The 14603-nt window shown below is 43.3% G+C and overlaps 1 protein-coding gene across 6 annotated transcripts in view; it reads right to left on the reverse strand.

Annotated features, from left to right (window-relative positions):
- Positions 1-14603, reverse strand: part of LOC139474946 (mitogen-activated protein kinase kinase kinase 15-like) — a 79311-nt gene that overhangs the window by 12723 nt on the left and 51985 nt on the right. For 4 of the 6 annotated variants that reach the window (XR_011654004.1, XM_071258141.1, XM_071258139.1 and 1 more), the window contains 8 exons: positions 13536-13574; positions 9633-9804; positions 9112-9177; positions 4983-5061; positions 4767-4846; positions 4494-4599; positions 2973-3126; positions 2791-2883 (listed from right to left, as the gene is read on the reverse strand). Coding sequence is in view for 5 of the 6 variants with exons in the window: in XM_071258141.1 (XP_071114242.1) it covers positions 2791-2883; positions 2973-3126; positions 4494-4599; positions 4767-4846; positions 4983-5061; positions 9112-9177; positions 9633-9804; positions 13536-13574 (789 nt within the window). In the remaining variant the exon portion in view is untranslated. The remainder of the gene's footprint in view (positions 1-2790; positions 2884-2972; positions 3127-4493; positions 4600-4766; positions 4847-4982; positions 5062-9111; positions 9178-9632; positions 9805-13535; positions 13575-14603) is intronic. The other 2 variants (XM_071258143.1, XM_071258140.1) reach the window with 1 other exon arrangement.

The raw sequence follows: 14603 nt of genomic DNA on the forward strand, positions 1-14603 counted from the left end.
TTCTTGTACTTTTTGGGTTGAGTCCCATCCAGGACCCCAAAAGTACTAGAATCTGTACCTTACAAAGAACATGTTTTCCCAAATATGACATTTGTTACAGAAGACTGTACAGGTTCTGTAACATGTGTTAGCTCAATCCTTTGAACGTCAATGGGCTGTGTTATCTACTCACCAAGACTGCTGTACTAGACAATTTCAATACGTGGGTCAGCAGTGTTTTGCTTCTAATTATAAGATTATTTGACAAGACTCCATCATACTGCTTGATTAACTCGTGTAAATAATATGACCACAATTGGACGTGGTGAGAAACACTCTAGAATTCAGTTACATTGTTCATAATGAGCTTCTTTAGCAATCACTCTGTTAGTACACACCCTACAAAGAGCCAATGGCAGAAACACACACAATTAATACCAGAATCAAAGAGCACAAAACTTCAACCATCAAATCAGACAGTAAATCAGCCATCTTTGACCATATCAGCAACTGCCCTAACCACAACATCAACTGGGAAAGTGTCCCAAACCTCTCCAACAACCTCCATGACTTCACTAAATGAAAACTAACAGAAGCAGTCTACATTCGTCACCCCTAGCCAACAATGAACAGAGATCAAGGCTATTGGATCCCATCCGCCTACTATGAACTCACTAAGAAATAATCACCCCACCTGTGTGAACTTATCCAGTTTAATTGGCTTCCTGTCTCATTGGCTTCCCAATCATGTTCTCTGTCCATCATGTTGTTACAGTATTATCCTTCTCTTGTCATTGTTTAACCTGTTTAATCTCTCACTTGCATGCAATTGTTGTTACTGTTAATCCTCCACCTACTTTATATACTGAACAACACAAGTTCCTGTGACAATGAATAAGATTTAATGCAAAGTTATGTTTTTTACCAAATCTGAAACAATTTCTGTTTGGTGCAGATAAAAGACTCCTGTAAGTGTTCAAATGGATTAATTTGCCATACTGACTTCAGAAAATGCATGATTTCATAAAAAGCATGATCATGCCAAAATGTCAATTTACAAATCAATAGTGTGTGTGTCCACCTCTGGTTGCGATGCAAGCAACACATCTTCGTCTCATAGAATGGACCAGGCGTCACACAAAGTCCTGTGGGATATCTGTCTATACCTGCTGGAGCATGTTTCGAAGTTCCTGGAGTGTCTGTGGAACACGTGGTTGACGTCAAAGGCGCCGATCCATCTTATCCCACATGTGCTCGATTGGTGAGAGATCAGGGGAGAGAACTGGCCAGTGGATGACATTCACGTTGTTTTATTGAAGATAATCCTGAACAAGTCGAGCAATATGAGGCTGGGCATTGTCATGTTGAAAGGTAATGTCTGGGCCATGACGACACAAAAACGGTAAAACAACAGGGCTGATGATCTCGTCGCGGTAGCGCTGTCCATTGAGATTTCCCTCTACCACTACATGTATCAAACGGGACCTCTGTCTTGCTGTAATCCCACCCCATACCATAACGCTGCCGCCCCGGAACCGATCTTCTTCGATGACACAATGGTTGACGTAACGTTCACCCCAACGTCTGTGCACTGGAATCTGTCCATTGCTGTGGCTGAGGAGAAAACAAGACTTGTCAGTGAACAGAACTTGTTCCCATTGTATGGCCGTCCAGCGTAGACGCTGTCTGCACCACTGTAGACGTGCTTGACGGCGGTCTCCTGTCAAAATGGGATGTCTGGCAGGTCTTCTGGCGACAATCCCTGCACATCTGAGACGACGACGTACGGTTTGTGAAGATATCTGTCGAAGGCCAGGGATGCTGCTTGCAGTCACTGTTGCTGGCTGGAATCGATTTCGTAGGTGTGTTGTTCGAATCCAGTTGTCTTGTCGATTATTGGTTACGCATGGTCTGCCTTTCCGAGGATGGTCTCTGACTGCATTCGTCTGTTGCCAACGTTGCAATAAACACCAAATGGCGTTACTGTGGACGTTAAATTGTCTTGCAACATCACGTTGCCTCGATCCTGCTTCAAGCATACCAATGGCTTGCAGACGCTCATTTTTGGACAGGCTTGGCATTTCGTAATGTTCACTAATTGTGTAATTTTGTTGTTTTTCTGAGTGGTTGTCAGTACGATGCTAAACAAAGCACATGGAATCCCGTTAACGCACATGTTTTTATACCCATTCTTGGGTAGTGATATGCATGGGGCTTGCATAAAGTCAACTTTTGCATGGAATGCATGCTTTTCTGTAGCAGTTGCGTTTTTGTGACTTGATTCCATACATGTACTACAATATTGAAAACCAAACTTTACTTGTTTGAAAAATACACTAAAATATTGGTGTCATAGGAACTTTTGTTGTTGAGTATATATTCTGTACCATGTTCATTATTTAGCCTTGCTTGAAAACGATATAAGGATCTCTACCAAAACATTGCCTTAACGTTAAATAAAGACGCTGTTATCCATAAATTGTCTTATTTTGCCATCCGTCAACTTCTAATTATTGCCTATTAAACAAATAAACACATACCAATGATATAGTCTCATTTACAAGAGAGGGATTAGAACTCACTCACATAACACACACCGATGATATAGTCTCAATTACAAGAGGGGGGCTAGAACTCACTCTGATAACACACACCGATGACAGTCTCATGTACAAGAATGGGGGCTAGAACTCACTCTGATAACACACACCGATGACATAGTCTCATGTACAAGAATGGGGGCTAGAACTCACTCTGATAACACACACCGATGATATAGTCTTAATTACAAGAATGGGGGCTAGAACTCACGAGAGATGTGCTACTTGCAACTTCTTCTCCTCTATTGATCTGTGGAGCAGGTTCTGGTAGGACCTCTGCACCTCCACGAGCTCCTTCAACAGCCTGCACACACAAGACAAAAGTCAGTATCCATCACTAAGTAAGTATCCAACATATGGCAGTACATGACACTCCTGTTCACCTGGACCTACCTGAAGTTCTCTTCCTCCACATGCTCCAGTTCAGACTGCAGTTCCCGACCAGCTGCCTTCCTGAACGACAACGGTTTGAGTGAGTTGGCAGATGATACCCCGGAGGTGACTACCTCATCCTCCATCTGGTCTCCTGACACTTGACCATCAAACTCTGCCAAAACAACAGATAGTTCAGCATATCCTGCCTGGAGCCAGTATGACAAGTACAGATAGTTCAGCATATCCTGCCTGGAGCCAGTATGACAAGTACAGATTGTTCAGTATATCCTACCTGGAGCCAGTATGACAAGTACAGATTGTTCAGCATATCCTATCTGGAGCCAGTATGACAAGTACAGATTGTTCAGTATATCCTACCTGGAGCCAGTATGACAAGTACAGATTGTTCAGCATATCCTACCTGGAGCCAGTATGACAAGTACAGATTGTTCAGTATATCCTACCTGGAGCCAGTATGACAAGTACAGATTGTTCAGCATATCCTACCTGGAGCCAGTATGACAAGTACAGATTGTTCAGCATATCCTACCTGGAGCCAGTATGACAAGTACAGATTGTTCAGTATATCCTACCTGGAGCCAGTATGACAAGTACAGATTGTTCAGCATATCCTACCTGGAGCCAGTATGACAAGTACAGATTGTTCAGCATATCCTACCTGGAGCCAGTATGACAAGTACAGATTGTTCAGTATATCCTACCTGGAGCCAGTATGACAAGAACAGATTGTTCAGCATATCCTACCTTGAGCCAGCATGACAAGTACAGATTGTTCAGTATATCCTACCTGGAGCCAGTATGACAAGTACAGATTGTTCAGTATATCCTACCTGGAGCCAGCATGACAAGTACAGATTGTTCAGCATATCCTACCTGGAGCCAGTATGACAAGTACAGATTGTTCAGCATATCCTACATGGAGCCAGTATGACACGTACAGATTGTTCAGCATATCCTACCTGGAGCCAGCATGACAAGTACAGATTGTTCAGTTTATCCTACCTGGAGCCAGTATGACAAGTACAGATTGTTCAGTATATCCTACATGGAGCCAGCATGACAAGTACAGATTGTTCAGTATATCCTACATGGAGCCAGTATGACAAGTACAGATTGTTCAGCATATCCTACATGGAGCCAGTATGACAAGTACAGATTGTTCAGTATATCCTACCTGGAGCCAGCATGACAAGTACAGATTGTTCAGTATATCCTACCTGGAGCCAGTATGACAAGTACAGATTGTTCAGCATATCCTACATGGAGCCAGTATGACACGTACAGATTGTTCAGCATATCCTACCTGGAGCCAGCATGACAAGTACAGATTGTTCAGTGTATCCTACCTGGAGCCAGCATGACAAGTACAGATTGTTCAGTATATCCTACCTGGAGCCAGCATGACAAGTACAGATTGTTCAGTATATCCTACCTGGAGCCAGCATGACAAGTACAGATTGTTCAGTGTATCCTACCTGGAGCCAGCATGACAAGTACAGATTGTTCAGCATATCCTACCTGGAGCCAGTATAACCAGGGTGGTCTGCACAGCTCCTCGTACCAAGCCATCCAGGGCAAACATCCAGTGGGGCTGAATCTTGTGCGTCTTCAGACATGTGCTCACCTGCATCAACACAATTCATTATCTTCCCATGTTGGTAATGAATGACAACACTATTTTGAGATATGAGGCCATGTAAACTGTCAACCCGATATTAAACACTTATACTATTCAAGAGTAGCATATAGAGCCTAGGCCTTGTTGGCCATGTATGACAGATTAAAACTCACTGCTTCATGTAAGACATAGAGAGCTAGTTGGATTTCCATCAGCGCTGTCTGGTCAAATGTCAGGCTATCTCTCAGCTCATCTGTAACAGAAATCACATGCTCCAACACTGTACACAGTCACATCATTACCACACCTGACTTCAAGTATAAGAAAAGTGAAACTACACAGTAAAACAGTAAGAAATGAGCAACCTGGGTAGAGAGCAAATCACCTACCTAGGGCTGTATTGATAGCTCGCACATTAGGGTCCAATATATGTCCTCGAATACCATTCAACAGGCACTTGAGATGATCCTGTAACAGAATCATGTTAATGTATGTAATCAGCAGAGCTGTCAACCCCTCATCATGACAATGTGGGAGATTTGACTTCAAAGTGGGGGAGATTTGCCTCCAAAGGGGGAGATTTTTAAGATAGTGAAGATAAGATAATTTCCAACTTTTATTTTTAATAATGTTACAAAGAAAACCAAATATTTTGAAACAATAAATAATCAATAAGTTTCTTATACGTACAGCTTGCTTATTTTCTGTTTGCATTTTCCTCCTCCAAAAATAAACCCAGCACAATCTACCCATATAACTTTCGTTCAAAGATCATTTCAGATAAACGCAAACAGATATTGAAATTTCACAATCGGTAGCTTGACTAGTTGACGACGTGTTCAATCCGACCAGTTGTCATGCTTCGTTACGATGCAGGTTTTCTGAGTATTTGGCGCGATGTTGGTTACAAAATTCGCCCAAGAAATATCAAATGCATTTATCCTGATGCAACATCATCGCCCTTAATTTCAATAAGATATACTGGTTTTTTTTCTGTCTGCGGTAGTCTGTTGACAGTCCCATTACTTCGCTTCTTAAATTTCCTAGAAATGTTCACGTTATTCCATTCCAAGAAATGTATGCCATTTTTGGAAGTACTATTACGTTTAACTACAATTTATGAATGAAATGAGTCTCGTTGTCGTTGTTGACCTTTCTGACCTTGACGTGTATTAATCTCATTGGTTGACTAGTACTGTTGTTTCACTTTAAACTTTGACTTTGAAATTCTAGCTGTGAGGAAGCCTGATCGTGTAATCCATTGTTATTTTGACTACCGAATCAACCAATCACGCATAGAGTTGTTTCTGAAGACGGCGCTTGCAGGACATATTTTGTTTTTATTTCCAAGAGTTCAATGACGTAACTTTGAGGTATGTTGATGTTTCAACAAAGTTTCCGACAAATCTGATAACCAATAAAGTCATGTATAACTGGACCAGCCATATGTATCTACGTTCTTAAATTATGGAAGAACAAGTATTTGTCACAAAGTGACGAAATGTCCCCCGTCTGTATATACACCATAGTAACAAATATGAAGACAATCCAGCGATTAGTACTTGAGATATCGTGGCAACACCATTTTCCAACTCCAAAAGCAGATTTGCCTGCTGTGACCTTGAAAATTGGGTCAAGGTCACCAAAACCAACTGGTGTCTGCGGTGTCTGTATATACACCATAGTTCCAAATATGAAGACAATCCAGCGATTAGTTCTTGAGATATCGCGGCAACACCGTTTTCCAACTCCAAAAGCAGATTTGCCTGCTGTGACCTTGAAAATGAGGTCAAGGTAACCAAAACCGACTGGTGTCTGCGGAGTCTGTATATACACCATAGTTCCAAATATGAAGACAATCCAGCGATTAGTTCTTGAGATATCGCGGCAACACCGTTTTCCAACTCCAAAAGTAGATTTGCCTGCTGTGACCTTGAAAATGGGGTCAAGGTCACCAAAACCGACTGGTGTCTGCGGAGTCTGTATATACACCATAGTTCCAAATATGAAGACAATCCTGCGATCAGTTCTTGAGATATCGCGGCAACACCGTTTTCCAACTCCAAAAGCAGATTTGCCTGCTGTGACCTTGAAAATGGGGTCAAGGTCACCAAAACCGACTGGTGTCTGCGGAGTCTGTATATACACCATAGTTCCAAATATGAAGACAATCCAGAGTTTAGTTCTTGAGATATCGCGGCAACAAACAGGTGGGACGTACGGACGGACGTACGGTCGTAAAAACTATATCCCCCGCTTCGGGGTTTCGCGCGGCGGAGTACAATAAACACGCTAAGAACATGAAGACAACAGTTCATTTCATGAAGTGATGAATACTTGGCTGATTTTTCATTTCAAGTTCAACCCTTTAGGCACCTGTTAGGACTATCCGAGTTTTCTTAACAGTTTAAATTGTTCAACCATATGAATTTAATTACCAGTTGATTACTGGACAAAGGCCCAATCTGGGTCCCCATGCGGGTGGCTGTGATAAGGGTCGCTAATCCGGGAGCCTACTGGACAGATCGGGACGCAATCTTCCCGTTCATTGTTTTTACTCACGGGACAATGGTGGCGAATTTTTTAAATAATGAAGAATTCTGTTTTGCGGGTGAAATAGTCAATCTTGCGGGAGATTTCATTAAATTGCGGGAGTCTCCTGCACAATGCGGGAGGGTTGACAGGTCTGAATCAGTCCTTGCACCAGTTGTCTTCAGGTTCCTGGTGTGGCTTACATATCAGTAGAACCAGAAGTCTTCAGGTTCCTGGTGTGGCTTACATATCAGTAGAACTAGTTGTCTTCAGGTTCCTGGTGTGGCTTACATATCAGTAGAACCAGAAGTCTTCAGGTTCCTGGTGTGGCTTACATATCAGTAGAACCAGTTGTCTTCAGGTTCCTGGTGTGGCTTACATATCAGTAGAACCAGAAGTCTTCAGGTTCCTGGTGTGGCTTACATATCAGTAGAACCAGAAGTCTTCAGGTTCCTGGTGTGGCTTACATATCAGTAGAACCAGTTGTCTTCAGGTTCCTGGTGTGGCTTACATATCAGTAGAACCAGAAGTCTTCAGGTTCCTGGTGTGGCTTACATATCAGTAGAACCAGTTGTCTTCAGGTTCCTGGTGTGGCTTACATATCAGTAGAACCAGTTGTCTTCAGGTTCCTGGTGTGGCTTACATATCAGTAGAACCAGAAGTCTTCAGGTTCCTGGTGTGGCTTACATATCAGTAGAACCAGAAGTCTTCAGGTTCCTGGTGTGGCTTACATGTCAGTAGAACCAGTTGTCTTCAGGTTCCTGGTGTGGCTTACATATCAGTAGAACCAGTTGTTCCCAGGTTCCTGGTGTGGCTTACATGTCAGTAGAACCAGTTGTCTTCAGGTTCCTGGTGTGGCTTACATATCAGTAGAACCAGAAGTCTTCAGGTTCCTGGTGTGGCTTACATATCAGTAGAACCAGAAGTCTTCAGGTTCCTGGTGTGGCTTACATATCAGTAGAATCAGAAGTCTTGGTATATATCTGTATACCTAGAAACCTTGGTATGTCCCTGTGTGACTCAGAAACTTTGTTATAAATCTATGTGACTCAGAGTCAGACTTCATAACTGTGCAGTCAGAGCAATGGTATATACCTGTGTGACTCGGAGTCTTGGGACATACCTGCGACTTAAAGGCTTGGAATATACCTGTATACTCAGAGCAATGGTATATACCTGTAAGACCTTTGACATTTGTTGGGATATACCTGTGTGACTGAGTCTTGGGTTATACCTGTGTGACCGAGTCTTGGGATATACCTGTGTGACAGAGTCTTGGGATATACCTGTGTGACCGAGTCTTGGGATATACCTGTGTGACTAAGTCTTGGGTTATACCTGTGTGACTGAGTCTTGGGATATACCTGTGTGACTGAGTCTTGGGATATACCTGTGTGACTGAGTTTTGGGATATACCTGTGTGACTGAGTCTTGGGATATACCTGTGTGACTGAGTTTTGGGATATACCTGTGTGACTGAGTCTTGGGATATACCTGTGTGACCGAGTCTTGGGATATACCTGAGTGACTGAGTCTTGGGATATACCTGTGTGACTGAGTCTTGGGATATACCTGTGTGGCTGAGTCTTGGGATATACCTGTGTGACAGAGTCTTGGGATATACCTGTGTGACCGAGTCTTGGGATATACCTCTGTGACCGAGTCTTGGGATATACCTGTGTGACTGAGTCTTCGTAAATACCTGTGTGACTGAGTCTTGGTATATACCTGTGTGACTGAGTCTTGGTAAATACCTGTGTAACTGAGTCTTGGGATATACCTGTGTGACTGAGTCTTGGTAAATACCTGTGTGACTGAGTCTTGGGATATACCTGTGTGACTGAGTCTAGGTAAATACCTGTGTAACTGAGTCTTGGTATATACCTGTGACTTGAATCCTTGTCCTTGGTACAGATCTGCAGGTACATATCTACAGATTAGAAGCCTTGGAAAATATCTGAAACTTGATGCCAATCAACTACTTACAGTGGCAAGTTTCGGATTTGACATGGTGGCATCCCTGTGAAGGAGCAACAGCCACTGGTTACAGATCTGTAACAGAATAAGACGAACGGGTTATTGGTCACATAGAGTGATGTTGGGTTCTTCATCTTACAGTGATGGACTGTATAATTATGTCACAGAAGGGGAATAACCGATGTTGGGTTTTTCATCTTACAGTGATGGACTGTATAATTATGTCACAGAAGCGTGAGGGAGGTGTTCGCAGCTTTTACCAATATTCCAGCAATATCACAGCAGGGAACACCACAAATGGTCTTCTCACATTGTACCCATGTCGGGAATCAAACCCGGGTCCTTGGCGTGACGAGTGAAGGCTTTAACCAATAGGCTACCGGACCACCCCTCTAACAGACGAAGGGGAATAACCGATGATGGGTTGTTCATCTTACAGTGATGGGCTGTACAATCATCTCACAGAGGGGGAAAAACCAATTAACCAATTTTGGGTTGTACAATAATCTTTGTATGCTTTGTATGATAACCTCCTCGGTGTCTTGAATGAGTATCTGTACAAGTGTGGAGCGCCTCTCCGAGTCCTTCCTCAGCAAGAAGAAGCCCCCTTCTCTGGAGGTTGAACTGTCATGTGAGCTGTGGTCCACGTCGATGTCCGGTGATAGCATCACTGTGCTGGTCGGGGACAAGATGGAGTCCGTACTGAAACAACAACACAATACTAGCCTGGGAACCTAGGCAGGAGATACACACTGGCCACATCACCACAATACCAGCCTGAGAACCTAGGCAGGAGATACACACTGGCCACATAACCACAATACTAGCCTGGGAGCCTGGGCAGGAGATACACACTAGCCACATAACCACAATACTAGCCTGGGAACCTAGGCAGGAGATACACACTGGCCACATCACCACAATACTAGCCTGGGAACCTAGGCAGGAGATACACACTGGCCACATCACAACAATACCAGCCTGAGAACCTAGGCAGGAGATACACACTGGCCACATCACAACAATACTAGCCTGGGAACCTAGGCAGGAGATACACACTGGCCACATAACCACAATACTAGCCTGGGAACCTAGGCAGGAGATACACACTGGCCACATCACCACAATACCAGCCTGAGAACCTAGGCAGGAGATACACACTGGCCACATCACAACAATACTAGCCTGGGAGCTTGGGCAGGAGATACACACTAGCCACATAACCACAATACTAGCCTGGGAACCTAGGCAGGAGATACACACTAGCCACATAACCACAATACTAGCCTGGGAACCTAGGCAGGAGATACACACTGGCCACATCACGACAATACTAGCCTGGGAACCTAGGCAGGAGATACACACTGGCCACATCACCACAATACTAGCCTGGGAACCTAGGCAGGAGATACACACTGGCCACATCACAACAATACTAGCCTGGGAACCTAGGCAGGAGATACACACTGGCCACATCACAACAATACTAGCCTGGGAACCTAGGCAGGAGATACACACTGGCCACATCACAACAATACTAGCCTGGGAACCTAGGCAGGAGATACACACTGGCCACATCACGACAATACTAGCCTGGGAACCTAGGCAGGAGATACACACTGGCCACATCACCACAATACTAGCCTGGGAACCTAGGCAGGAGATACACACTGGCCACATCACCACAATACTAGCCTGGGAGCCTAGGCAGGAGATACACACTGGCCACATCACAACAATACTAGCCTGGGAACCTAGGCAGGAGATACACACTGGCCACATCACAACAATACTAGCCTGGGAACCTAGGCAGGAGATACACACTGGCCACATCACGACAATACTAGCCTGGGAACCTAGGCAGGAGATACACACTGGCCACATCACCACAATACTAGCCTGGGAGCCTAGGCAGGAGATACACACTGGCCACATCACAACAATACTAGCCTGGGAACCTAGGCAGGAGATACACACTGGCCACATCACGACAATACTAGCCTGGGAACCTAGGCAGGAGATACACACTGGCCACATCACGACAATACTAGCCTGGGAACCTAGGCAGGAGATACACACTGGCCACATCACAACAATACTAGCCTGGGAACCTAGGCAGGAGATACACACTGGCCACATCACAACAATACTAGCCTGGGAACCTAGGCAGGAGATACACACTGGCCACATCACGACAATACTAGCCTGGGAACCTAGGCAGGAGATACACACTGGCCACATCACCACAATACTAGCCTGGGAACCTAGGCAGGAGATACACACTGGCCACATCACAACAATACTAGCCTGGGAACCTAGGCAGGAGATACACACTGGCCACAGAACCACAATACTAGCCTGGGAACCTAGGCAGGAGATACACACTGGCCACATCACAACAATACTAGCCTGGGAACCTAGGCAGGAGATACACACTGGCCACATAACCACAATACTAGCCTGGGAGCTTGGGCAGGAGATACACACTGGCCACATAACCACAATACTAGCCTGGGAGCTTGGGCAGGAGATACACACTGGCCACATCACAACAATACTAGCCTGGGAACCTAGGCAGGAGATACACACTGGCCACAGAACCACAATACTAGCCTGGGAACCTAGGCAGGAGATACACACTGGCCACATCACCACAATACTAGCCTGGGAGCCTGGGCTAGGTGACACATATCATGTACCGGTATTCACAGCAATGGAATCAAATCAATTTGCTCTGTCAAAATCAACATGGCAATATATAAGTTCAATGTTTTGAGCAAGAAAAACATTAACAAAAGAAACTGACTTTCAGTCCACAAGTTGAACATTATTTATGACAATGTAGATTTAAGCATGATACACATTAGGCAGATGAGAGGAGCAGCCCAGACACTAATCTACAAGCACAAAGCACATAGAACTGCTAGCACACAAGTCATGAAACAAATCCATTTTATATACTGCCTGACTCAAAGATTCACAACAAAAAAACATTTAAGAAATAAGGAATAGCTACAATTAAAGTGCAAAAAATGATACCTGTTTGTGAAGTTGTTTTTTAACTAGTGGTTCAGGAGCAAATAACATCAGTTAAAATAAAGGTCTGAAGTGCGCAATAATAGTCAAATGTTACAAATGAAGTATAAAATGTACTTATAAATGACAAAACACAAAGAGATGCTATATGAGAGAAAGAACAATGTGTACTAAAGAATGTTGGTGCACACAAAAGTACTCCAATGCTGAAGAACAATGGTGATAATAAGGAACGCCAGACTGGACTGCAATTTTTACAACATTCAGAATTAATTTGGCTTGTTCTGCATGAGGCTTCCACATCTGTCAGATTTCCAGCACAACACAAACAAGTAAAATATGTTTAAAAAAGTCCTGCTTTTCTGGTGACAATGACTAAAGGTTGGAAATAATCGTAACATGTATATGACATTATTCAGTGGGTACACAAGGAATAACGTAATACATTGTGCACCTCTGTGTCGTGTTGCTCATTGCCAATATTATTATATACACAGCACAACAATCTGATTAAACTCAGAATATCGTACAAATCTGGCTGTCTTTATTGTCAACGTTATTCTTCAGCATATGGTCCATTTGTATGCACCAACATTTTTTAGTACACATTGTTCTTTCTTCCATAAGGCATCTACTTGTTTTGTATTTTTTTACCTTTTTTAGTTACATTTAATACTTTATTCATACCATTTGACTATTAGTGTGTACTGTTGACCTTTATTTTAAATGATGTATTGTTTTTTTAGCAAATGGACGCAGAAAGTAACGTTCATCCCTGTGGTAAAGCAGGAAACCCATCAACAAAGAGGTCTTTACACTGATCCCCACTGTTAAAACACTGAGAAATCACTCATTCTGAATAAATAAGTTCTGTTTCTTGTTAAAACTTGAATCTTCATAAAAATAGTATTTCTGCAATGATGTTATAACCATTGTATACATCCCAATCCCACACATTTATGAACTATGAATGAGTACTTTACACTACAGCATGTTTCACAGAGCATCAGATCTCTGTGAGTTAGCCCCACTGTGCAATGTGATGGAGAGAAGTCCAGAGAGAGTCCGATGAAAGGCAGAGAGAGAGGATCTTGGCACTAAATGAAATGGCCATCACCAAACTGAAACAGAACTACGCTAGGTGCTTGGTGGTGGGGCATCTGGTATCACTAGCCCCACAGATCACTGAGAGGCCAAAACATAAATATTATCTCAAACAAGTGACAACGCATGTCAACACAACAATTAGAGAGAATTATTATTTGTGTTTTCACTGATAAAGTTTGATTGTTTGGAGATTTTCCTGGACTGATCTGTGAGGAGCATCATGCAAGCTGAGCATGAGCCCAGTGAAGGAGGAGGGGGGCATCGCACATGACGACGCTTTGGAGAGATACCTGGGAGAACGGCTACGTGTGGGGGACGGGGACAGTGACCTGCAACAAAAGTAAACAAAAACATGCTATAGATGTTACACAACTGCTTCTACAAACACATGAAGCTTGCTCTCTGCAAGATGCAAGAGAGAGGGCAACCAGCAAGTCATTGGTCTTTACAAATTAGGAAGAAGAAAACAAGGAAACTCAAATAAACACATGCAAACAAGGAACATTTCCCACTGATAGGAAGTTCAGGTTAGCTTGTCTAAACCACAAAACTACAGGTCAACAGAAGTATATCACAAGCAACTCACCTCACCTGAACGGTCTATATATTTGGTCATAACGAGTCCCTTGAAGGAGTTGTCAAACTAGCTATTAACCTTATATGTAAATGTATCTTTAATATATCTGTGTTAGGGAATGGTCATTTATTAAAGGGAGTGTGTGTGTGGGGGGGTGGGTTTGGGTGGGGTGGTGGATTATCATGATAAAAAGTCAGCGTAAGATGGAGGTAGCCAAACTTTATCAGGGGCAGAGGGCATGAAAAAATGACAGTTCTATTTTTTCAAATAACAAAATTATAAATTTGAACATGATTTATATTAAGGGAGTGGTAAATTATAAGGGGGTGGGGGAATGTTACATGTATTTGAAGGGGGTGGGGGGAATGTTACATGTATTTGAAGGGGGTGGGGTGGGGGGTGGAGGCATGGGAAAATGTTACATACAATGGGGTGTGTGTGGAGGTCGGCAAAATATGATACAGTCCTGAGACCAATCACACTGAACACCCCGTACCTCCACCCCACCACAACCGTCCCTCTATAGTAAATGATCAGTCCCTTACTACATGGTTTCAGATCAATATTCTAAGCAATACTGGCATGAATTACAGCAGATATAAGCTCCCGAGCTTGTGCAACCCACCACACCAATTTTGCAGGTTAATCATCCCATACTGTGATCACACAGGGGTTGTACACTGCACTTTGTAAGCACTATACACAACCACCACACAACAGCCACCAGACTTACAGTTATATACCCATCACTTCTTGACAGGACGAGGAGACACATTCTATC

This window comes from Haliotis cracherodii, unplaced genomic scaffold (genome assembly GCF_022045235.1).
Source record: "Haliotis cracherodii isolate W230 unplaced genomic scaffold, xgHalCrac1.p SCAF_3, whole genome shotgun sequence".
NCBI lineage: Eukaryota > Metazoa > Mollusca > Gastropoda > Lepetellida > Haliotidae > Haliotis > Haliotis cracherodii.